This window comes from Sarcophilus harrisii, chromosome 1, assembly GCF_902635505.1.
Source record: "Sarcophilus harrisii chromosome 1, mSarHar1.11, whole genome shotgun sequence".
Lineage (NCBI taxonomy): Eukaryota > Metazoa > Chordata > Mammalia > Dasyuromorphia > Dasyuridae > Sarcophilus > Sarcophilus harrisii.
The window spans coordinates 219078911-219102825 of record NC_045426.1 but is presented as its reverse complement, the minus strand read 5'-3'; the positions used below and the strand labels follow the sequence as shown (position 1 = coordinate 219102825).

The window sequence follows — 23915 nt, the reverse complement described above, 5'->3', positions numbered from 1 at the left end:
AAAACTGTCATCTGATTACATGTTTCTACAATTTGCCCTATAAAAACTGTTAATCTGGTCACTGTCAGAGAAATATAGTTCTCCTCTAACCCATCATCTGCTATTCTTTTCATAACTCTGCATGAACTAGGAGGGCACAGGCTGACTATCAGTGCTATATTATTATGTGTCTTTACTCTAGGAATCCTTTTGACTGAAGTTCTTAATAGAAAAAGTATTCCCTTTGGGTTCTGTTTTTTTCCCTCATTTAAACTAGTGGTTGAGTGACAGTATACCAAACCTTCCTTACTTAAAATATTTATTTCTGAGCAATTTTTTTTTGGATCAAAAATCCCGCACAGCTGGAAGAATTTTTTTCCCTGCTTAGAGTTCACCAGGGATAAGGGCCCATCAGTCTTTATTGTCTTATAAAAGAGTTTAACCAGTCACCTATAGGAAATAAGTGGTCACAGTGAATTGTCTATACATGACCCCTACCAGTCATTGAGGGACAACTAGGAGGCACTGAATAGAGTGCCAGGTCTGAAGTCAGGAAGATTCCTCTTCCTGGTGACCCTGGTGAGTCACTTAATCTTGTTCGCCTTAATTTTCTCATCTGTTAAATGAGCTGGAGTAGGAAATGACAAACCTCTCTAGGATTTCTGCCAAAAAATAACCCAAAAGGGGTCATGAAGAGTTGGACATGACTAAAACAACAACAGTTCTTCCAGCCTAATTTGTTAACTGGCAAGTTGCCTACTGTTGGAGGAGGGCCCTTACCCTCTTAATTCAGGTTCATACTTGGAATATGAGACACTCACAAGCCATTGAAAAATTAACAGAAGGAGGCTTCTTTTGCTCTAACACAATAAGGATAGGATAGTCCTTAGAATCTCAGAATATCGCTCCTCTGTGCCCCCATATGGAGAGGAGCTGAGGCAGGTCACATACCTTGAAGGACACAGTGACTATAGGCTTCAGAAATCCACCAAAAGAGGTCCCACCTGCTTGTCTCTGGGTCATCTTAAACCTGTAGGTGACCAGTAAAGCTTGCCTTTAATCAGGTCCAGAGATATCTTTATGGATAGAATCCCTAAGGATTAGATTAAGAGAAGGGTCATTGGCTTCCCCGGTTGGGAGAGGAAAGGGCCTGTGTCAAGAATTACTGCTTAGTTTTAGTCCTCTCACTAGTCGCAGGGGTCCTCAAACTACTCCCGTAGGCCAGATGCAGCAGCTGAGGATGTTTATCCCCCTCACCCAGGGCTATGAAGTTTTTTTACTTAAAGGCCCACAAAACAAAGTTATTGTTTTTACTATAGTCCAGCCCTCCAACAGTCTGAGGGACAGTGAACTGGCCCCCTATTTAAAAAGTTTGAGGACCGACTCTTGGCTAGAGCCACAGAAATATTTGAGGCTTTGTAAGCATTCCAGAAAGCTGAACTCAGGGTTTTTCTTTAGAGCTGGCAGGGATTCAAATGTGGGGTTCCTGCTCCTTTTCCTTCAAACAATTCATGTTCCTGTCAGGTGTTTGCCCACCTTGTAGAAGGATCGTAAGAAAAAAGATTTAGAATAGGAAGAGGACTCATGGAGTCCAACTCTTATCATTTTATGCATGAGGAAACCAAGGCCCCAAATAGTTTAAATGTCTTGACCAAAGCCACATAGACCATCTGAGTTCAGAGCCAGGGTATTTTTCCTCTGTCCTCAAATCACTTAACCCTATTTGCTTCAGTTTCCTTTTCAGATGAATTGGAGAAGGAAATGGCAAACCACTCCAGTTGTTTACAAGAAAATAACAAATGGGGTCATAAAGAATCCCTTGTTGGTATTTATGCCCATCAAAAGACAGTGCGCTGCAATGTAATATTTGTGTTTTCAAAATGTTGATTTATAGTAAGAATATTCTTTTTTCCCCTGAAGAGTTATCTTTAGTTTTGCTGGATAGGTTGATCCTGAAGCCTGTTACTGGTTTACTGTGATAATGATCTATGCTGGCTGCAGCCTGCACTGCATTGTGCCCTACTCTTACTTGAGGGTGACAGACCTTTCTTGTCTACCCTCTGAGTTGTTTTGGTCTAGAAAATTATTTCACCTGTTTCCTTTCGTGGATTTTGCCACTCCAGAATTCATTTTAAGGAATTATTTTAAATTGTTTGGAGGGGAATTTGGAAGAGCTCAGTCAAGTCCCCAACTTTTTTCCACTATTGTGGCTCTGCCTTCCAATTGAATTTTTTTAGTTGTTTTCTTTAGTTTTTTTGCCTCTTTTACCAAAGCTATTAATACTCTTTTCATAATTTTCTCACATCAGTCATTTTTCCCCTAATTTTTCCTCTGCCATTCTTACCTTTTTCTTTAACTCTTCCAGGAATTCTAGTTGGGCTTGAGTTCACTTTACATTTTTCTTTGTATATAGCTGTTTTCACATTGTTGTCTTCTGCATTTATGTCTTAGTCTTCCAATCACTATAGTAGCTTTTTATAGCCAAATTATTTTTGTTGTTATTGTTTGCTTATTTTTCTAGTCTATTCCCTGACTTTGAACTTTATGTTGATATTGGACTCTCGTTACCTGAGGGTGGAAAGGCATAATGCCAAGCTTCAGGCTTTTTTGTGCTTCCTTCTTTAGAGCTAGCTCTAAAGATCTGCAATTTTTTGGTGCTTCTTTAGTGTGGTAAGATATGGTTACTACTCTTCCGATCCACACTATAATCTTTACCCAGGAAGGGCTCTTGTTGCGCTGCAGCCACAAACACTAGTGCCTTGGAACTGTGACCATAGTCTGTGCTCCCTTTTGACCAACTCCCAGCACTCCTTTCTGCCATGGAACTGTGACCCAGAATTGTGTAAGGACATAGTTACCATTCAATGCCAGATGGACCCAATGCCAGCAAAGGGTCTCCTATAATCATTTCTGATGAGCTGTTCAACCCCATACTATCTCTGGGCTGAGAGTTTTCAAAATTGCTGCTTCCTCACTGTAGTGGCTATTTCTGCCAACCTCCTAAATTGTTTTAGGCCAGGAAAATGATGCACCTTAACCTTTTCTTGGCTCTACCACTCAACAATTTGATTTGAGCCTTTATTTTGAGTTGTTTGGAATGGAATGTTGAGAGAGTTCATCTTGGTTGCCTTTAACCTACTATCTTGGCGCCCTCTGTTTCATTTTTTTTTTAAAGTTGTGTCAGTGCCTTTTACTTTCGTAACCCAGTCATTATCAGATATATCCCTCTCCAATTCAGCTAGCCTTCCTTTGTAACAATATTCTCTACACATTTTCCTTGAACTGGAAAAGCAGGCTATTTTCTAAACATCTGTCCCATTTTAACTGAAATACTATTTTAGCCCTATAATAGTTTCCTTGTCGTACTCACCCTAATTTCTGGGTAGAGGAGACTTTTCCACTGAGATCAGGATCATTGGCTTTTCCACTGAGATCAGAATCAGAAGCTTTTCCACTGGAATCGGGATCCTGTCACTTCCACATTTGGGTGCCAAGATGTAGTGTTCTTCTTTTCTAAAATATAATCGTTTTCTGGGAGCAGATTTCTTGCGGGGCTTCTGGAGGCAGCCTTAGTTTCAGCTCAAAGTAATAATCTCCTCAGATGCAGCCAGCTGTTAAAATTTCAGTCCTTTATTGTCTCTTCCAAAATAACCCAGTGAGCTTTCCTTGGTTCCAAGAGCTCTTGTTGCTAGTCCTCTGCTTCTGCCAGCTTCAGCCTCCAGCTGTCTCTGAATCTCCAGTGCTACTCAACTGAATCCTGCTTTCTCAATCTCCTCCCCTCACTCTTCACTGAGGCTCGTCCTTTTTATATGCTCTTTTAGAGGCGTGAACTCAAAGGTTGACTCCTCCTCCAAGAGAATGGGATTGTGGGTTCCTGACTTATGAATCTGGAACACTAATGTGTGAACTAATGTGTGAACTCTTAAAGGTGTGAAAGGTGTGAACTCTGAACTAGAGAACTGCTAAGCACTATGCTAAAATTAGACAACTGACTTATCATTTTGTAAGAACCCTAACAGAACCTTTTTCAATTTTTTGTTTACTTTTTCTTTCTTGTGGGTCTAAATGGGTTCATGATTTAGAAATAAGGGGTGATATTATAAAGTAAATTAGTAGAAGCAAGACATGGTCTTATCTGTCAGATATGTGAAGAAGGGAGGAATTTATGGCCAAAGAAGAACTAGAGAACATTATGAAATGCAAAATGGATAATTTTGATTACATTAAATTTAAAAGATTTTACACAAACAAAATCAATGAGCCAAGATTAAAAGGAAAGCAGAAAGCTAGGGCAAAGGGAATTTTATAAAGGCCTCATTTTAAAATATATAGAGGGTTGACTCAAATTTAGAAGAATATAAGTCATTCCCTAGTTGACAAATGGTCAAAGGATATGAACAAACAATTTTCAGATGAAGAAATTAAAGCCATATATAGTGATATGGAAAAATGTTCTAAATCATTATTAATTAGAGAAATGTAAATTAAAATAATTTTGAGATATTTTACAACATAGAATAGAAAATTGACAAAATGTTGGAGCGTATGTGGGAAAACTGGGATACTAACGCTTTATGAAATGATCCCACCATTCTGGAAAGCAATTTGTAACTATACCCAAACTGTGCATACCTTTTGATCCAACAGTGTCTCCACTGGGTTTATATCCCAGATCATAAAAGAGGGGAAAGGATCTACATAGACAAAAAATGTTTGTAGCAGCGCTATTTATAGTGGCAAGAAAGTAGAAATTGAGTGGATGGCACCTCAGCTGAGGAATAGCTGAATAAGTTATAGTATATGAATGTAATGGAATATTATTGTTCTGTAAAAAATGATGAGCAAGCAGAATTCAGAAAAGCCTGGAAAGACTTAGATGAACTGATGCTAAGTGAGCAGAACCAAGAGAAGATTGTACACAGTAACAAGATTATGTGATGATCAACTATGATGAACTTGGCTTTTTTCAACAATGAGGTGATTCAAGGTAATACCAATAGTGTTGTAATGGAAAGTACCATCCACAACCAGAGAAAGAACTGTGGAGACTGAATATGGATCAAAGCATAGTATTTTCACCTTTTTGTTGTTGTTTGCATGGTTTTTTTCCCATGTGCTTTTTTTCCCCTTTTGACCTGATTTTCTTGCACAGAATGATAAATATGGAAATATGTTTAGAAGAACTACACATGTTTAACCTATATTGGATTACTTGCTGTCTTAGGAGGGAGTGAAGGAGAAAAATTTGGAACACTAGGTTTTGCAAAGGTGAATGTTGAAAACTATATTTGCATGTTTTTGGAAAAATAAAATTGTATTAAAATTTCTAAGAAGAAGAAGACTGATTAAGTGTACGTGGAAATTCTTTGGTAAGATACCTTGCTGACTTATCCTTAATCATAATGCCAGCTGAAGAAGTGTGGTAAGGTAAGGAAGTGGTCAGGTGGGGCAGTGTAGATGTAAATTGCCAGTGGCTTTCTCATGAGGGAATGAACCTAGATTTACTGTTCAAATGATGTAATAATGGAAATGTTAAATAGAAATATAAAAGGGAAGAATTGTTCAATGTGATGTGTTAGACAGTTTAGTGGCTTCATAATTTACATATGTAAGGTTCTTAAGAAAAAAAAATGCATTTTCCCCATTTGGCTGTATAACAAACTGTTTTAATCCACGATTGTGCCTTGTGGTTCCATTAAAATTATATTCTTTGATTCATCAATAAATACATGTAGTTAAAACAAAAATTTTAAATACTATTTAAAAAGACTCCCTTTTAAAAACTAATATAGGAGGGGAAATAAGCCTTTAATTTTTTTTTAAGTAATTTCAAGCATTCTTCATGAAGAAACTAGGAGGTGATTATAAATGTTGGAAGCATATACAGAATCAAAATAATTTTAAAGAGAGAAATAAATACTTGTACAACTAGAAGAGGCTAAGTTGTGGTGGAACACTTTCTAATAAGAGAGAAGATATAAACATCCCCTTTAAAATCTTGTCTTTGGAGCTCTCAGAAAGAGTTTAAAAAATAAACACAAGGCTTCAAAATCGTTTTTGCTTTAAAGCAGGAAAAGAAGGAAAAAAAGCATATAAGTATATAAAAAGCATATGAAGTTATGACTGAGGTAAATCTAAAATTAACTATCATAGCAGCAAATGTGGATAAACAGACTCATAAAAGTAGAGGAGACCAACAAAGGAGTTAGGTAACAGAATCCAATATCTTTTACAGAAAATAGATTTGAAACAACACATTTGGTTCATATGATTTAAAAAAATGATTCTGGAGTAGAATTCAGTATGTTTTAAAGAAATAAGGCTAATCTAGAGGAGGGAGTGGGGGGAAGGAGAGGAAAATTTGGAGCATAAGACTATGCAAGTGTCAATGTTGAAAAATTATCCATGTATATATTTTGAAAATAAAAAACTTTAATAATAATAATAATAAAAAGAAGGCTACACTTACAATCACAGGCAAGGGAATAATTTTAAAATGACATAGTTAAAAGATAAATAAGCAGGAAGACAACATTATATTCAAAAGTATGCTAGATAGTCAAATAATATCGATAACTTAGTTTATAAGGATTGAATGATATGATATCTAAATACTTGAAAAACTAGTTATTCAAATTCCAGGGAGAAATATTCAAATAATAATATTTGGAAAACTCATTATTCCTTTCAGACTAAAGCAACTAGGTGGTTCATTGGATAGACACCAGGCCTGGAGTCTAGAAGATTCATATTCCTGAGTTCAAATCTGGCCTCAGACGCTTGCTAGCTGGGTGACACTGGGCAAGTCACTTATCCCTGTTTGTCTTAAGTTTCCTCATCTGTAAAATGAGCTAGAGAAGGGAATGGCAAGCCACTTCAATATCTTAGCCAAGAAAATCCCCAAATGGGGTTATGGAGAGTCAGACATGACTGAAAAATTACTGAACAATAGAAAAGGACCTAAATAAAACTTCAGAAAAAGTTATATATGATAGATTGATTATTAATTGGTGATGAATTAACCATCCAAATGATAAATGATTATTGATTGGAAATTAACATAAATATACATTTCTCAAGTGACTTTTACCAAAAATTGACCAAGTGCTAAGATATAAAAATTTCATAAGGATGTATAGAAGAGCAGAAATATTAAACCTATATTTGTTGACCATAACACAGTAAAAATTATAATAATTAAGGTTTCTTGAACAAAGCATTCAAACTCAAAATAGATACTAAATAACAATCCTATAGAATCATTGGGTGAAAGAACAGATCATAAAAACAAAAGATAAAAAAAATTTTTTTTTTTAAAAAATAACAAGATAGTTTATACCACATCTTTTGGGTTGTGGCCAAAACAGTCTTCAGAAGAAATTTTATACCTCTAAAGTATTTTGATCAACAAAAGATAGAAAGAGCAAAGCAATTAATTGGTCATTCTAATCTAAAATAATTAGAAAAGCAGCATTTTAAAAAATCAACTCAAAACGAAAATAGAATTCCTGAAAATCAAAGAGATAAACAAAACTGAATTTATAAGTAAAACTAGAAATTGCTTAAAAGGAAAAAATATAAGTCATTGGCCAATATAAATTTTTTTAAAAAGAAAAGAAAACCAAATTGCCTTTATTAACAAGGAAACATTATATAAACGAAGAGAATATGAATGAAGAGGATAATGCCCAATTTACATGTAGCCAACCACACTGATAATGTAAATGAAATGGATAAATTAATGCAAAAATTGAAAATACCCAGATTATCAGAACAAGAAATAATAGTTTGGCTTCAAAAAAGAAATTGAACAAAAAATCTAGGACCAATGAATTTTATCGAGCATTCAAAGGACAATTCCAATGTTACATAAATTGTTTGAAAAAAATAGAAAAGAAAGGCATCTTACTAAACCCTTTCCATGAGACAAATGTGACCTAATTATTTAATTCAGGGAGAGAGAAAGTGGAGGGGAGGAAACTAAATTAATATCTAATAAATATTTCTGAAAAAGTATTTGTAAAAAAGCTATAGCAGCATATTTTAAAGTTGATACAGGATTTATACCAGGAATGCTGGGCTATTTAGTGTTAGAAAAACTTCTAAATTAAGATCTTATTCATACCAAAAAAAATAAAAATTATGCAATTATACAAAAATGTAGAAAAGTTTTTAAAAATAAATTACAATACTCCTTTACCCCTTTATGTTAAAAATATTTTTTGAAAAACCACAAGAATAAATTACCATTCCTTAATATTGACAAACAGCTACCTAAATCCAAGAGCTAGAATTATCTATAACGAGGAAATAATAAAGCCTTTCTAACAAGAAAGGGAGTAAAGCAAAAATGTTTGTCACCACCATTTGACTTTGCCCTAGAAATTCTACATTGAGTAAATAAGCATATAAAAAAGACAATAGCATGAGCTCTTTATGTAGATGATAAAATATTTTATGTAGAGAATCTAAAGCCAATTTTAAAAATTAATTGAAACAATTAACTTCAGTAAGAAAGCAATTAAAGGATATGAACAGGCAGTTCCCAAAAGAAAGAATACAGTTATCAATAATTACATGAAAAATTTCACAGTTCAATACCTGTAAGATAAATACAAATTAAAGTATCCAAGATTTTATGTCTCACTTCTTAAACTGGCAAAAGAAAAATAGCAATTGCTGTATAATGTGTCAGGAAAGGCACATTAATGCACTGTTCCGGGAACTGCGAAATGTTCTAACCATTTTGGAAAGCAATTTAGAACTATACTTTGAAAGTTATTAAACTACTATTTGGCCTAGACATATAAGTACTCCCCAAATTAGTGAAAGGAAGATGTAAAAGGGTCCACATATATAAAAATATTTATAGCAGCACTTAAATAAGTGCCCATCAACAAGAGATTAACTGAACAATTTATCATACATAAATGTAATGGAATATTGCTACTCTATATTAGAAGTGATAAAAAGAATAAATTCAGATATACCTGGGAAGCTTTCTATGAATTAATGCCAAATGAAGTGAACAGAACCAGGAGAAAGCAACCTACAATGTCTATGCATTATTTTTTAAAATGTAGCTTTGAAAAACTTCAAAACTATGATCAAGACAATGATTATTCATGACTAGAAATCTCATAATAAATTATGCCTCCTCACTGCTTAGCAAGGAAGTGGTGAGCTAAAGGTGCAAAATGATACATAAATTTTCATATATGGACAAGAAATTGGAAAGAGATTATATCTTTCTTTTTTTGAAAAAAAAGTTTTTATAAATTATCAGGATATTCCATGACTAGTAATTCTGTTTGAAATTTCTTTTGTACTGTCATTGTTTTTTTGTTTTTTGTTTTTGCTGAGGCAGTTGGGGTTAAGTGACACACAGCTAGGAATTATTAAGTATCTGAGGCCAGATTTGAACTCAGGTCCTCCTGATTTCAGGGCTGGTGTTCTATCCACTGTGCCATGTAGCTGTCGTATTTTGACAGGATCATCTCTTCTTTTCTGTAGGACAAGATGTATCTGACAGATGGTATAGTGAAATGAGAAATTATGATTTTAAGAGTCCAGGATTCACCCCAGAATCAGGTGAGTATTTTTTTGCCATGATTTTATTCTCTAAAGGACAAGGTTTTGTTTTTGTTTTCTTTCAATTATGAAGATAGGAAACCTAGTCAGTTAGCATTTCAAAGGTTATGTTTCTCATATTTCCTTTTTTTTTTCAATTGGGTTTTTGACTAAAATATTTTGGTTCCTTACAGAGCTGCAGGTTTTCAGACAGTCTGGGATAATCTTAGATATAGTAGTGGTTTTTTAAACACACATTTTACACAAACACACAATTTAAGGGGAAATTTGTCCATCACACATACAGTATAATCTTCCCTTGAAATTTTATGCTATACCAAGTATCATAAGACTTGACAATTCAAGAAATTATACTGGGAAAGTTCATAGATCAGTTTTCAATTACTAATGTATTATTTCTCTCTATTTCTGTTAAAGTGATAGATGAAAGTTCTGTTTCATATGACTTATACTAATGAAGAGAATTCATAAATGCTACTTTTTGTTGGACTAGAAAGATTTGGGCAAGAAAAGAAAGATGAGTTATATCCATACATAAGATGTTAGAAGTATCATCAACAGAGGAAAAGAAGGGTCTAATCCAATTGTTATCTGAACAGGAGTCTCCTTTACCAAAGCTTTGCCCATCAATCATCCAAGCCTCTGTTTAAATAATTCCATTGATAGATAATCTATTGCCTCCAAAGGTAACTCATTTCACTTTTATACAGCTTTACTTGTTGAAAAAATTTTCTTTATATCAAGCCTAAGCTATTTCTCTGTAACATCCACCCATTATGTCTATTTTTTTTTTTTTTTTAACTTTTAAGGCTAAGCAGAGCAAGTCTTTTACATGACAATCTTTTCATGTACTTGAAGACAGCTATCCTATTCCACCTAAATATAATTCAATTCAATAACATTTATTAAATACCTCCTATGTGCCAGGTACCTCTTAGATAACTGCTTTGTCATGATTGAGGGGGCTTGTGTAGCTCAATGAAAACATGCTATGCTAGGCAGGTTTGCTCAAGTCAGATGAGTCATCCTGTGTGTGAGTGAACTTTAAAAGATACGATTGGGTGAATTTAATTCAGGTGATCATTACATATAGGACTGTAGGCAAGAATCTCTTATAGTTAATCGAGTAGTCCTCATAATCAACAAAAGGGTGAGAAAAAACAATACTGGAATATAATGTCAGAAGTGACATTTCTTGTTCAAATCAAATGCAAACCATTCAAAATTACAGTAATAAAAAAAAAATCTGTGCTTTAATCACCAATGCCAAAAGCCAAAGTTACTCAGTTCTATGAAGAAATCACATCATCTAAAAATAACAGTCTCCCAAAAAGTCATATTCATCATCAGGAATTGGTATGTTAAAGTAGGAAATCAAAAGATAATAGAAATAACAAGTTTGACCTTGGAGTAAAAATGAAATAAAGTAGAGACTAATGGAGTTTTGTCAAGATAACTCACTGGTCATAGCAAACACACATTTTCAACAATCCAAAAGGTGACTCAACACATGGATATCACCAGATAGTCAATATGGAAATAAAAGTGATTATACACTTTGCAAGCAAAAGTGGAGAATCTGTATATATTTAGTTAAAACAAGACTTAGAGCTGACTTTGACTCAGCTTGTGAGCTTCTTTATTTTGTAAAATTTCGATTTAAAGTGAAGGAAATAAGGAAAACCATTAGATAGAATCTAAATAACATCCCTTATGAATAGGAAATAGAGATGTACAGATTTAAGCGATTAGATCTGGTAGAGGGCCTGAAAAACTGTCTATAGACAGAGGTTTGCAACATTGTACAGGAGGCAAAAAGAGAAACATTTCAAAGAAAAAGAACAACAAGAAAACAAAATTGCTATCCAATGAGGTTTTACAAATAGCTAAGGGAAAAAAAAGGAAAGGGAAAGATATACCTAGCTGAAGGCAGAATTCCAAAGAACAGCAAAAAGAAATAAGGTTTTCTTAAGTAAACAATGCAAAGAAATGAAAGAAAACAACAGAGTGGGAAAAACAAGAGATTTCTTGAAGAAATTCAAATATATCAAGGGAAAGTTTCATGCAAAAATGCATGTGATAAAAGACAAAATTATCAGATTTAATAGAATTAGAAGAGATTAAGAAGCAATGTCAAGAATAAACAAAAGAACTATGCAAGAAACATCTTCTCACCACTGATAACCACTGTGATGTGGTTATTGCTTTAAAAACAGACATCCTGGAGAATGAAGTCAAGTGGGCTTTAAAAAACATTGTTATCAGTAAGGCTAGTGGAGGTGACTGAATTTCAGTTGAGCTATTTAAAATCCTAAAATACTGTTTAATTGCTCTGCTCAATGTACCACCAAATTTGGAAAAATCAAGAATGGTCCTGGAATTGGAAAAGATCAGTTTACATATCTATCCTAAAGAAGGACAATGCTAAGGAACATTCAAGTTTCCACACAGTTGTGCTCATTTCATACATCAACAAGGTTATGCTTAAGATTCTGCAAACTAGGGCTCAGAGATATATGAAACAAGTTACTAGAAAAACAGACTCATTTTCAAAGAGACAAAGTATAGACCAAATTGCCAACATTCACTGGAGTATGGATAAAGCAAAGGAATTCAAGAAAAATATCTACACTAAAACCTTTGCCTGGATGATCACAATAAAATGAGTGGCAAGTCCTCTAAAGGACAGGAGTATCAGATCATCCTTCTTGTCTCCTAGGAACCCATATTAAGGTGAAGAAGCAACAGCTCAAATTGAATATGGAACAACTGATTGGTTTAAGATTGGAAAAGGAGTATGACAAACCTGTATATTGTCACCTTATTTACTTAACTTACATGCTGAATTCATCATGCACAATATTAGGCTGAATGGGTCAAAAGTTGGAATTAATCTGCTGGAAAAAAAATTTTGAATAATCTCAAATATGCAGATGATACCACCCTGATGGCAGAAAGTGAAGAAAGAGGAATTAAAATTCTTGATAAAGAGAAAATATAAACACTGAATTGAAACTTTAATATCAAAAAAACCCCTAATATGTTGGCAACTGGTACTACTACTTCATGGCAAATAAAAAGAGGGAGAAGAAATGAAAACAGTGTCAAATTTTATTCTTGGACTCAAAGATCATTGTAATTGGTGACTATAGCCATGAAATTAAAAAAAAACACTTGCTACTTGCAAGTAAAGCTATGACAAATCGAGACAGCATATTAAAAATTGGAGACATTATCACTTTGTCAAAATCCCTATAAACAAAGTGAGAGCTGTACTATAAGGAAAACTGAATGCTGCAGGATCAATGCTTTTTAATTGTGGTACTGGAGAAGACTTTTGAGAGTCTCTTGGCTAGGAAAGAGATCAAATCAGTCAATACTTAAATTAATTTAGATTGTTCCTTAGAGAGACAAATACTAAAACTGAAATTTAAATCTCTTGGCCACATAATAAGAACATGGGACTCTCTGGAAAAGACTCTGATGCTGGAAAAAAAAATGAAGACATAAAGAGAAGGGGATGGTAGAGGGTGAGATGGAAGCAACAGCAGACTTAGTGAAAAAGTGGAGGCCAGATGAGCCTGGCCTTCCATGGTCTGTAGACGCATAAAGAGTTAGACATATCAGAACAATGATATAGGCCAGTATTGTGCTAAACACTGAGAATATAAATGAAAATAAAGAGTTCCCACCCTTAGTGAACTTACAATCCAATGGGGGAAAACAACACAGAAAAGAAAACTGAAAAGGGAGTGGGAGGGGACAAGAAAACTGGGGAGTACTTGGCTCTAAGACACCAAAGAATAGAATGGAAGAGAGCAATGTATGGAAAAATGGAATTACCAGGAATGTTGTGAGCACTTATAAAAAGAAGAAAGCATTCAGAGGAGTTTAGTATAATGCCCTTCAGTTAGAGGGAAGAGGCAACTGAGTTGGAAAAGTATAATTTCTAAATGTGAGTCAAAATTATGTCATGTCTAAACACCCCAAGTTTCTAGAAATAATCTGAGGAGAGCACAAATGCAAGATGATCTTCCTCTTCATTTGGCATTTGCCTCTCTATGCAGCCTAAGATCTCATTAGTTTTGATGGCTATTATGTTAGATTTTTCACTCATAGTAAATTTGTAGTTCTCTGTAATCTCAGATTTTTCAAACAAACTTATATAGTAATTTATCCTTGTGAAGTTTTTTTTAATAAACCCAAGTATAGGACTATGTTTATCTTTTAATCAAATTTCATCTTACTATTAAGATTTGGCCCATCATTCTAGCCTATTAAAATCTTTGTGGGTCCTGATTTTGTCTTCCAACATGTTAGGTGTTTCATGGAACTCAGAGCTTCTAGCTTCATATTCAGATTTGATAAGCATGCTTTCATCCTAGTCACTGATAAAAATGTTGAAGAATGGATCCTTGGAGCATTCCTCTAGAGACCTCCTTTCAAGAATTAGTCCTATCATTGAACTACTTTGAATTCACATAACTGTATCATCATTTATTCCATGTCTTTCTGTCTTACCCACAAGAATATGATAGACTTAGATGCTTTGCTGAAATGTAAGTATACCACGTATATAGCATTCCTGATCTCTGATTAGATTCCTGATCTGGTAAACTTAAAAAAAAAAAAAAAAAAAAAGAAAAGAAAATAAGCTTAGTGTAGAATGACCAGTTTTCTATAACATGTAGTCATCAGTAGTTCCCCTTAATAAATGCTTACAAAGCTTTCTTATAATAACATATTCAATAATTTTGTCTTTAATTATAATCAAGCTTACTAGCCAATCTGTATATTTTTGTTCTATGAAAATGTGTACTCTGTTACTTTGTCTGATTTAAAGATTTTTTTCTCTCTTAAAAAAGTTTTGTATACGATTTTACATCTGCTCCAGAAAAAGAAATGAGAGGTTTTTTTTCTATTAAGTTTTTTCATGCTTATAATTTAGTAATTATGATTTTTTCATGCTTATAATTCAGTAAGATACTTCCCAGTACCATTCTATTTTCTAATTAATCTGAAGCTGTTTTTCATAATAATTTTCAAATAGATTTCAAACTGATATGAAGATTACTGGATTTGGGGGTTAAACACTATCTGCCTCTGTTGCACTGAACAACCCAAGACTCTTCAGGGCTAACTATTGCATCTAGTTCCACCAGAGTTATGTAAAAAACAAAAAAACAACTTTCCCTTCCCTACCAAACTTAACTTCCCGAGCACTGAAATCATCCAACAGAGGAAGTTTCCAAACCTTACACCTGTATGGTAGTTTCTTATATTATAAGAAACAAAGTTTCTTTATATATATATATATATATATATATATATATATATATATATATATATATATATAAAATTAGGAAATGTTCAGTTAGAAGGAAAGTATATGCAAAGTAAAGTACTATAATAATATTTAAGATTTCCACACTTCAAAAATTCCAGCTATAGACCTCAAGTTCCTGCTTCAGCATGACCCCAAAGAATTAGAGATTGGAATCTCAGATGAATAATACTTAGTGCCCAGATGCCTACTTGCCCGATCTACTAACAGTGGTCACCAAATACTACTAGATCAGCTGTGCAAGAGGAAATGTACAAAAGCACTTGAATTGGGAGTCAAGTCCTGTCCTGACAACCAGTTAGCACTGTGATCTTGAAGAAATAAATTCTTCTCAATGCCTCAATTTTCTCACTTTTAAAATGAGGGAACTAGATTAGGTGTTCTCTCAAGCTCTTTATTCAACTAAATAGTTCTTTCTTGGATATCATAGCTACCTTCTTGTTAGTCTCCCTATTTTAAGTTTTTTTCTACTTTAATCCAACTTCCTCTCAGCTGCTAAAATCTTATTTGACATTTAAAGCTTTTTGCAGACTTTCCCAGACTTTACTCCCCTCCATGTTCTAATCTGCTTATACTGGCCTTTTTGGTATTCCTCATCTATAATACTCCATTTCCTATTTTCCTTTTTCCTGAGTATCTGATAGATTATTCTCCTTCCTCATCTGTCCCTCTTGACTGGCTTCTTTTAAGACTCATCTAGATTCTACCTTTTGCAAAAAGACCCTTTCCTGTCCCAAATTCTATTTTCTCCTTGCCTATTTAATCCAGTAACTTTTCCTATTTTGAGTCTTCTCAAATTAGTTATAGGACCTGTAATATATCAACCCCAACTCTGTCTTTTCTCAAAAAATTCTCCAAAGTTCAACACCTGGCTTAACATCTGAGTCCTCTCCCCACTGCTTAGGCTAGCACAGCCCCTGGTGCAATTAGTGAGTACACAACAAAGGTTTATTGACTGACTTAACTGATTAGACTTAACTGCATGAAGATGCCTCATTAAGCTCCCCAATCTCCTATTCCTTCTCCTTCTTAAATCCCATTATCTACTCCTTCATTCTACCTCAGCCACAAAATCCCTTTCTGTTTTATCTCTACTACACCTGTTCTTTGCCCTCATCAACACTCTCATTCCTTCTACCTACTCAAGATTTTCTCAAATTATTACATCTGCTCTGACTTTCCTTTCCAAGCTCAACCCAGTAGTCAGCCACTGCCTAGCTCTATACTGTCCTCTACCTTTGAATCCCTAGCTGCTCTTCTCTTGTTAAACATCAGTTCTTTTTTGCATCCATCTCTGCTCCTACTTACAATTTACTTAGTGAGGGGAAAGTCTTATAACTATGTTGCCAGAGTTCATTACAAATAAATGTTGTCCAACTTCAGCAGGGCCTTTATTGCATCAAAGCAGTCCTGTTATTTGTCTTTTAATTGATTGATTCCCTATATTGCTACACACAGTGTTCTAAACCTTTCCATTCCTCAAGTTTCATACAACAACTCTTTCCCAGATCTTTCTGTCAGTTGACTTTGCTTCTTCCTTTATCAAAAACTCAGTCCATTCTTTTCCTCTCAAAACTTATCATTCTCTTCCATTAGAATCAGTCTAATCCAGTGAAATACATAGTTTTACCTCTCCCAAGAGTTTTCCAGCTCATGTTGAAAATACAGACACTACAAGGAAATTTCTATAGTTTTTCTTGCCTCATCCCATATTGATTATTAGTTTCAGATCTTCATAGCAATAGAGGAAGAAATGGGTACCTAGGATATTCTAACAGACTTATTAATTTGAATCTTCCCCAAGTACAGCTAGAGATGTCAAAGTCTACCTTCTGCAGTAAGCCTTTCCTGCCCCATCCCCAGCAGCTATTGCTCATTGATATCAAGGATATTCTCAACCAACATCTTCCTATAAATATTCTACAAGAGGTCCAGCCAGCATGCTGGAGACCTTCCCAGGATCTCCCCATTAGAGAGGTACCAGCATAGGATGTAGACTTTCATTTGTATTCTTACCCTTTCTATATTGTGTCACTCTGAGAAATATATCTTGAAGTTCTTTTTATATTACTTTTGGTGTTCATCCCTTCATGGGTAACATCGTCTAATTAATTAATTAGCCTATAAATATTTTCACTAGGTCTCTATTATTTTTGAACTACTTGTCACTTTTATTTTCAGAGATGGTGGATCCCATTATTTACATCACTTAGTATTACCAGAACAAGATTGCTTTTATAAAAATGGTTTCATATTTCAAGGAGAAGTCCAGGGTTTTTTTTTTGTTTGTTTTTTTTTTAAGTACTACAAGCCAAAAACTATAAATTTGTGAAATCCTTTTAGAGATTCCAGGGATTGATCTTTTACCTTTCTTAATCCCTTTCTTCCCCATCTAGGACACTTTACAGCAATGATATGGAAGAACACAAAGAAGATGGGGATCGGAAAGGCTTTTGCAACTGATGGTTCTTCCTATGTGGTTGCCAGATACTTTCCAGCTGGAAATATTGTCAATCCCGGTTTCTTTGAAGAAAATGTCCCTCGTCCTGCAAAGAAATGATTTTGAAAATGCAAACATTAATTGTGGACTGCAGAGTGTAACAGTAAAATGCCTATGAAATCTAAAGCTTGATGCCCATGTTTACCTGTCATTTTTGACAGCACACACTCTAATAGACATTATGAGTGTGAATTGACTTAAGAGGCTTAAAATAAGCATTTAATGATCTGATACAGCTACTTGGACTATCATTATGTGAACTTTATATAAAAGAAAAAGAAGTAATCATTTCTTGTAACTTTTTTTAAAAAGCAATTTGTTGTATATTTGCCTCCTATATACCATGTCTAAATTTTCATTATTTTGAAAACAACTGAAGTGTTATGTTTATCTTTATGCATAGTTTAGTATTATTGTTAAAATATTTAAAATGATAAAAAAAATCAACAAACACCTTATGGTTTATTCACTTTAACTGAAATTAATTTTTGGTCTTAAAATTTTGAAAACTTTGCAACATGAATTTTATTATCTTTGTAAAAATTGATATGATCTGAAAGCTAATTGCATTACTAGTGTGATTTTAAAGATACAAAATCTGTGACACACTTTACTTCCTCTTATAAATCTCTAAACTTTTTAAAAAAGAAAAAGGTTTTAGATTTCAGAATACCATCACATTGGACAGTGTGAACATTGGATTTGGATGAATCCTGTGTTCGTGGCTAAAACCTATCATATCAGCCCATATGTGTTGGCTTCCATACTTTCCTATTTCCAGACTCTGCACACCCTCCTCTTTGACACAAATTATAATCCATCAGTGACAACTCTCCTTGAGTTTTAGTGCCTTCACAATTTATCATTTGATAACTAACATTTTACTTCCAAGCCACTTCACACCTAGCTATACTGGGCTTGGATAATAGTTTGGCAAAACTTGCCTTCAAGAACCCAAGGTCACCTAAGTGCCCACATATCAGAATAAGACTTTAGTGAATGATTAACATGTATACAAATATATAAGTATATACATACATGCATGTAGCATAAAAATTTTCAACATGGTAAAAGAAACATTCTTATTCCCTATCCACAATTTCATATTTCTTTGAATTTGACTTTGATTTACTTAAACTTGGGCAAGCCTTTTAAAGATGGACTTGGATGAGTTCAGTGGATTTGAAGGATTATAAACTATATCTTTGCAATGGCCCCTGAAGTTAGCTATCTCAAAACAGGAAATGAGCAAAACTAATATTTCTGGCAGCTTTATAGTATTACAGATGTGCTAATACTGCCTCCAGGAATTATGTCAAACATGCATAGCTTAAAAGTTATAATAAAAACCACATGTCCTTGAGAGATTTTAGTACAGACAATTTTGTGTTCTTTAGTTTCATTCATTATTCATATTTGTGAAGTATTGGCCTTAAGGTTAAAATATATATGCATTTATTGAGCATCACATATAATTCAAACATTTTAGCTAATTAAAAAGAGCATTCCCCAGAGGGTGGATATATTCTAGAAACTGATGTCTACTATTTCAGTCTTCTCTCCTTTGAAAAGCCAGCTGTAGAATTTGAGACTGGCGTTTACAAGTTCCAACTTAGAGTAAGTTTGAGTATAAACAAATTCTATTTACAGTGTTCTGATGTCTTACATTCTCCAAATTGCATATTGGGGATTTTTGTTTTGTTTTGTTTTTAACGCTAATTCATTATTCCTAATGTAATCCAGGAAGTTAATGTTATGGAGAACATTAGAAAATAAACCATATTTTTCATATAATACATTATTCTGAAATGATTTTTACCAGTTTCTTTATTGAGTGCTAATTATCCCAACTCCTTGTAAGTGGTTTATAATAATTTGCAATTCCCCATCAAATCTCAATATCAGAGATGTTTAGTGTTATGTAAAATGACAGAGTACTAACCAACCAAGATGGATTCTGGTATTTAATTTTTACTGAATGAAATCAGATAGTTTCTGAAGATTTAAAATGAACTATCAACCTAGAATCAGACTTAATTCAGAATGATAAAGATTATGATACTATGGGACTTGGTCAAGTTTAATCAATATCAATCAGTATAATAACAAACTTAAAAAGCATTTTTCTCAATAGCTATAGTATGAATATTCTCACCCCTATCTTATATAGAAACTGAAAAAGATAAAGAAATTTGACAGTCACACAACTAGGAAGGCCCAGAGAGTGAAGTAAAACCCAGGTGTTCTGGGCTAACTCTTAATTAGAGGCAGGATAAAGAAAATTCAAATATACAAAGTTAGTACTTACATATAAACTCCATTCACAAAGATGAATTTGAACAGTTTCTATAAAAACTACGAAAATTATTATTGGGGAAATAGTGAATAAAGCCCCCACCTTCAAATAAGAATTCTATAGTCAGGAAATCAGATTTTTAGTGTGTAGCAGCAAAGACCCAAAACTCAGAAATTTTTTAATGATCAAATCTGACCCAGGCTTAATTAAGTACTACACTTACATTAATATCTGATGAGAAATTATGTTCAGAAGAACTGTTCATAGCAAGATTCTGACTCAACATAAGATGCTATTTTAGACTGAAAAAGATAAATCTTGCACCTTTTATTAGTTTCTTGTCATGACAGTTTGTTAAAAACTCAGGAATGACCAATATTTACTTAGCACCTCTTCAAATAAGGACAAGTTGTGCAATACCTAGATGATTTGTATAGCATTAGTTGGGACCCATTCTAATAGAATGGAAATGTCTTACTTCCTTGACATTATATTTTCCTAGTAATTAATAAGAATGGCTGATATTTATTTAGTACTTTAAGGCACTCCTATTTCTATTGTTTTACCTTTCTGGTTACTTATCCTCCATCCTTCTTGAATTTATCCCTGTTTCCTCTCAACCCCACAACTGGACGTTCCCTAGTTCTATAGCATCATAATAATAGAATGCACTTTAAAATTTACCCATGCACCCCACCTCCCAAAAACTTTACAAATTGAAAAATCTTATGAAGAAGGATGATAGGTGATTATGGACAATATTGTCTCACAAAATAGAAAACAATGGAGGGACAAAGACAGTTTAAAGGAACCTTGGCAAGATTTACAAGTGAAGTCATCCTGGAAGCATTCAAGGGTAAAAATGAAAGGAATATTCAAACTGAAGAAAATTGAAGAAATTTGCAAAAGTCATTATAGCAAGTTTTTCATCATCAGGAGTACTTTGGACCCTAATAATAATGTCCTGGATATGTTTATAAGGGAGATAGAAATATCACTATTAATCAACAAGCTTTTGTTACGAGAACATAAACTAAAAAGAACAGCTGTATTGGATTAAATATATATTCTGTTTCCCAAGTGCAAATAAAAAGTTGTATCACCACTAGTGTCTCTCACATATTGTGTTTCACCTCTCTTGGCCTGTTTTCTCATCTATAGGAAGAGGGTTGAAATAGATGACCCAAAAGAACTTTCAGATAAAAATGTACAATCCAATGAACCTACAATTATATTGCACTTTAAGGCTTGCAAAGGACTTTTCTTCACAACTCTGTGACAGAATTTTTTGTGTTTGGGAATGGTGATTTCACCAGTATGTAGGAACCTCACAACACAGAAACTATCTCCACTGATGCAGGATCAATCTGTAACTTGAAAGAGGCCTAGAAAGTGACTTCTCATCTTATTTAATTTGGATTTTTATTTTGAATATCAAAAAAGCATTTCCATGCACAGATCTGAACACAAAGAAGATTCTATATGAAAACAGATGTCTATTTCATACTATTTACTTTTTTAAAAGCATATAATAAACTTTCAAAGTCATGTTCTTTTGTATATTATTTAAAATGTTACAATGGAGACCTTTTTTTGATATCACTATGTTTTCATCTCCCTCCCTACCACCACCACAACCAGAGAGGAAGGGAAAAAACCTTTTAACAAGTAAGCATATGGTGCATATGGTGAATAAAAGATGAAATAATTGAGGAAACAGGTTCTAACTTTCAAACATTTTGTTCTATTAAGCAATGCGTGCCAATTGCCTAACAAATCAGAGGCAAGTAGGTTCAAAAGATGCAATAAAGTTTTCTCCCAATTCCCACAATTGAATAAAAATTTTCCAACAAGACAGAAATTGGACTAGTCCCATAATTGGAGAGAAAGGAAACAGCTAGCTTCAGATTTGTGTCACAAGATAGAATCAGTATGGATCACTCAATTCCCACAATTAGCCACTTGTTGTCCCAATCCCCCCCAATTCCCTCATCTACAAAGTAACAATGTCCAAAATATACCTCCACTTTCATTTCCATCGCTTCTCTGTCAAGAGATAAGTAACATGCTTTATCACAGTTGCTCTGGAGACATGGTTGGTCATTATTTTAATGGGTTTTCCAAAGTTGTTGTTTATATATAAACTCTCCAGTTGTCTGCTGACTGTGAACTGCACCAGTTCATACTACCCAGGATTCTCTAAAATAATCTCTTTTGTGATTTACTAAAATATCATAATATTGCATTGCATTCATATACTATAATGTGCTCAGCCATTCCTTGATTGTCTAAGAAGCAATCTAATATTTTATTCTACATTTTTTCCCATCCTGACTGCTCTGATACCCTATACCCCTTCAGTTTCAAGTTTGTTTTGCTTATGACATTTCTTCTTTGGTATTATCCTTCCTTTTAACTTGTCGTTTCCTTGTTGAGTTTGGTTTATTCCACCCCAAAATGCTTTTGTATTTATATATTATTATTCTCATATCCCCAAATTGTGAGAAATAGCAAATTCTACCTCTTTCTTCCTCTTTAATACACATTTTCTTTTTGCTTTTCCCTTTTAAAACCCTAAGAACAAATCCATTCTAACCACAATACCTCTGCTTTTCTTATTTAACTCCCATAATATCCTTTAAAGATGACAGGACACTTACTTCTTCACTTAGTGGAATGTGACACCATGTCTTTGTACAGTTTTTCAATTGCTCAAATAAAGTTATCATTTTAGGTTTCTCTAAACTCATGTGTTTGTGAGTTTTTAGTCTGGTCTTTTCATTGAAAATAGACAAAAGTCCTCTCTTTAGGAACTCAAGATCCTCAGACTCCCACTAGAACCAAATTAAAATGAAATTGGGAAATGGTTAGAAAAAGAAATGAAAATTAAAAACAATATGCATAATGTTAATTTGTGGTTTTCTAAGTCACTATGAGACAAGAAAATATTTCTTTTTAAGTCTAATGCCTCTGATCTATTATTACTTTAAAGGTCTGTTTTTCTACAAGGAAGAATTATACTCAGCTTTTCAGGGCAAGTTATTCCTGATTACTGCCTCTATTTTTTGCCTTTTGAAATGTTATATTCCAAGACTTGTGTTTTTTGGTAGAAGTTACAGGGTCGTGGATAGAACACCAGCCCTGAAGTCAGGAGTATCTGAGTTCAAATCTGGCCTCAGACACTTAACACTTCCTAGCTATATGATACTGGGCAAGTCACTTAACTCCAATTGCCTCAACAACAACAAAAAAGTTACTGGATCTTGTGATATCCTGATTCTAGTTGGTATTTTTAACTAATTTTTGAATATTTCTAGCATCTTTTCTTTGATCTAGTAACCCTGGATTTTGAGTATGAACTCTAAGATTTTTCCTTTAGGGTTTCTTTCAAGGGGCAATATGTGTATTCTTTGTATATTTTCCCCCTGGTTTTAATAAATCTGAACAATTTTCATTTATTTCTTGAAATATAGCATCCAGGCTTTTTCTTTTTTTTCTCCTGATCATGGTTTTCAGGTAGTCTTAATGATACTTAATTCACTTTGAACTTTTCCAAGTCAGTTTTTTAAATAACAGATATCTTATATTTTCTCCTATTTTATTAATCTTTTAATTTTGTTCTGATATTTCTTGCTGTCCTATGGAGTCACTGATTTCTGTTTATTCTATCTTAATTTTCAAAAATTTAATTTCTTGAGTAAAGTTTTTTTTTAACTTTCTCATCTAAGCTGCTTTTCTCCTTTTAATTCTTTCCTCCAGGATTTCTTTTCTTAAACTCTCTTTATTTCTTCTAAACATTCATGTAGTCCTTGTCTATGCTTACAGTTCTTATGATGTTAGATTTGCAATAATCTTTTATATTGAGTGGTGTTTTCTTTGATTTACTAATTTTTGTTCCTGAATTGGAGCTTTGCACTAGGGTCAAACACCACACACATATGTGTGTGTGTGTGTGTGTGTGTGTGTGTGTGTGTGTATTAATTTACAAGATATATGCATGGGTAATTTTTCAGCATTGACCCTTGGAAAACTGACATAGTATACAAACTTAAAATTTTCAAAAATTTCTGATAAATTTTAAAATTCATAACTCGCTGTTTGTGTAGCTTAACGCAAAGCAAAGCACTGAAAATGCTTAGATGGACTTTAATCAGTTTAAAGTTCCAGCTTTTCCCCTCCTTCCCCCCACCCCCTCTCCTAGATGG

At 33.7% G+C, this 23915-nt stretch overlaps 1 protein-coding gene across 4 annotated transcripts in view; it reads left to right on the top strand.

Moving 5' to 3' along the window:
- Positions 1-19215, top strand: part of GLIPR2 (GLI pathogenesis related 2) — a 64486-nt gene extending 45271 nt beyond the window's left edge. For 3 of the 4 annotated variants that reach the window (XM_031937296.1, XM_031937286.1, XM_031937304.1), the window contains 2 exons: positions 9493-9570; positions 17311-19215. In XM_031937296.1, coding sequence (XP_031793156.1) covers positions 9493-9570; positions 17311-17474 — 242 coding nt within the window. In that variant the 3' untranslated portion in view covers positions 17475-19215. Of the gene's footprint in view, positions 1-9492; positions 9571-9987; positions 10063-17310 lie in introns of those variants that run through there. The other variant, XM_031937290.1, reaches the window with a different exon arrangement.
- Positions 19216-23915: the final 4700 nt, after the last annotated feature.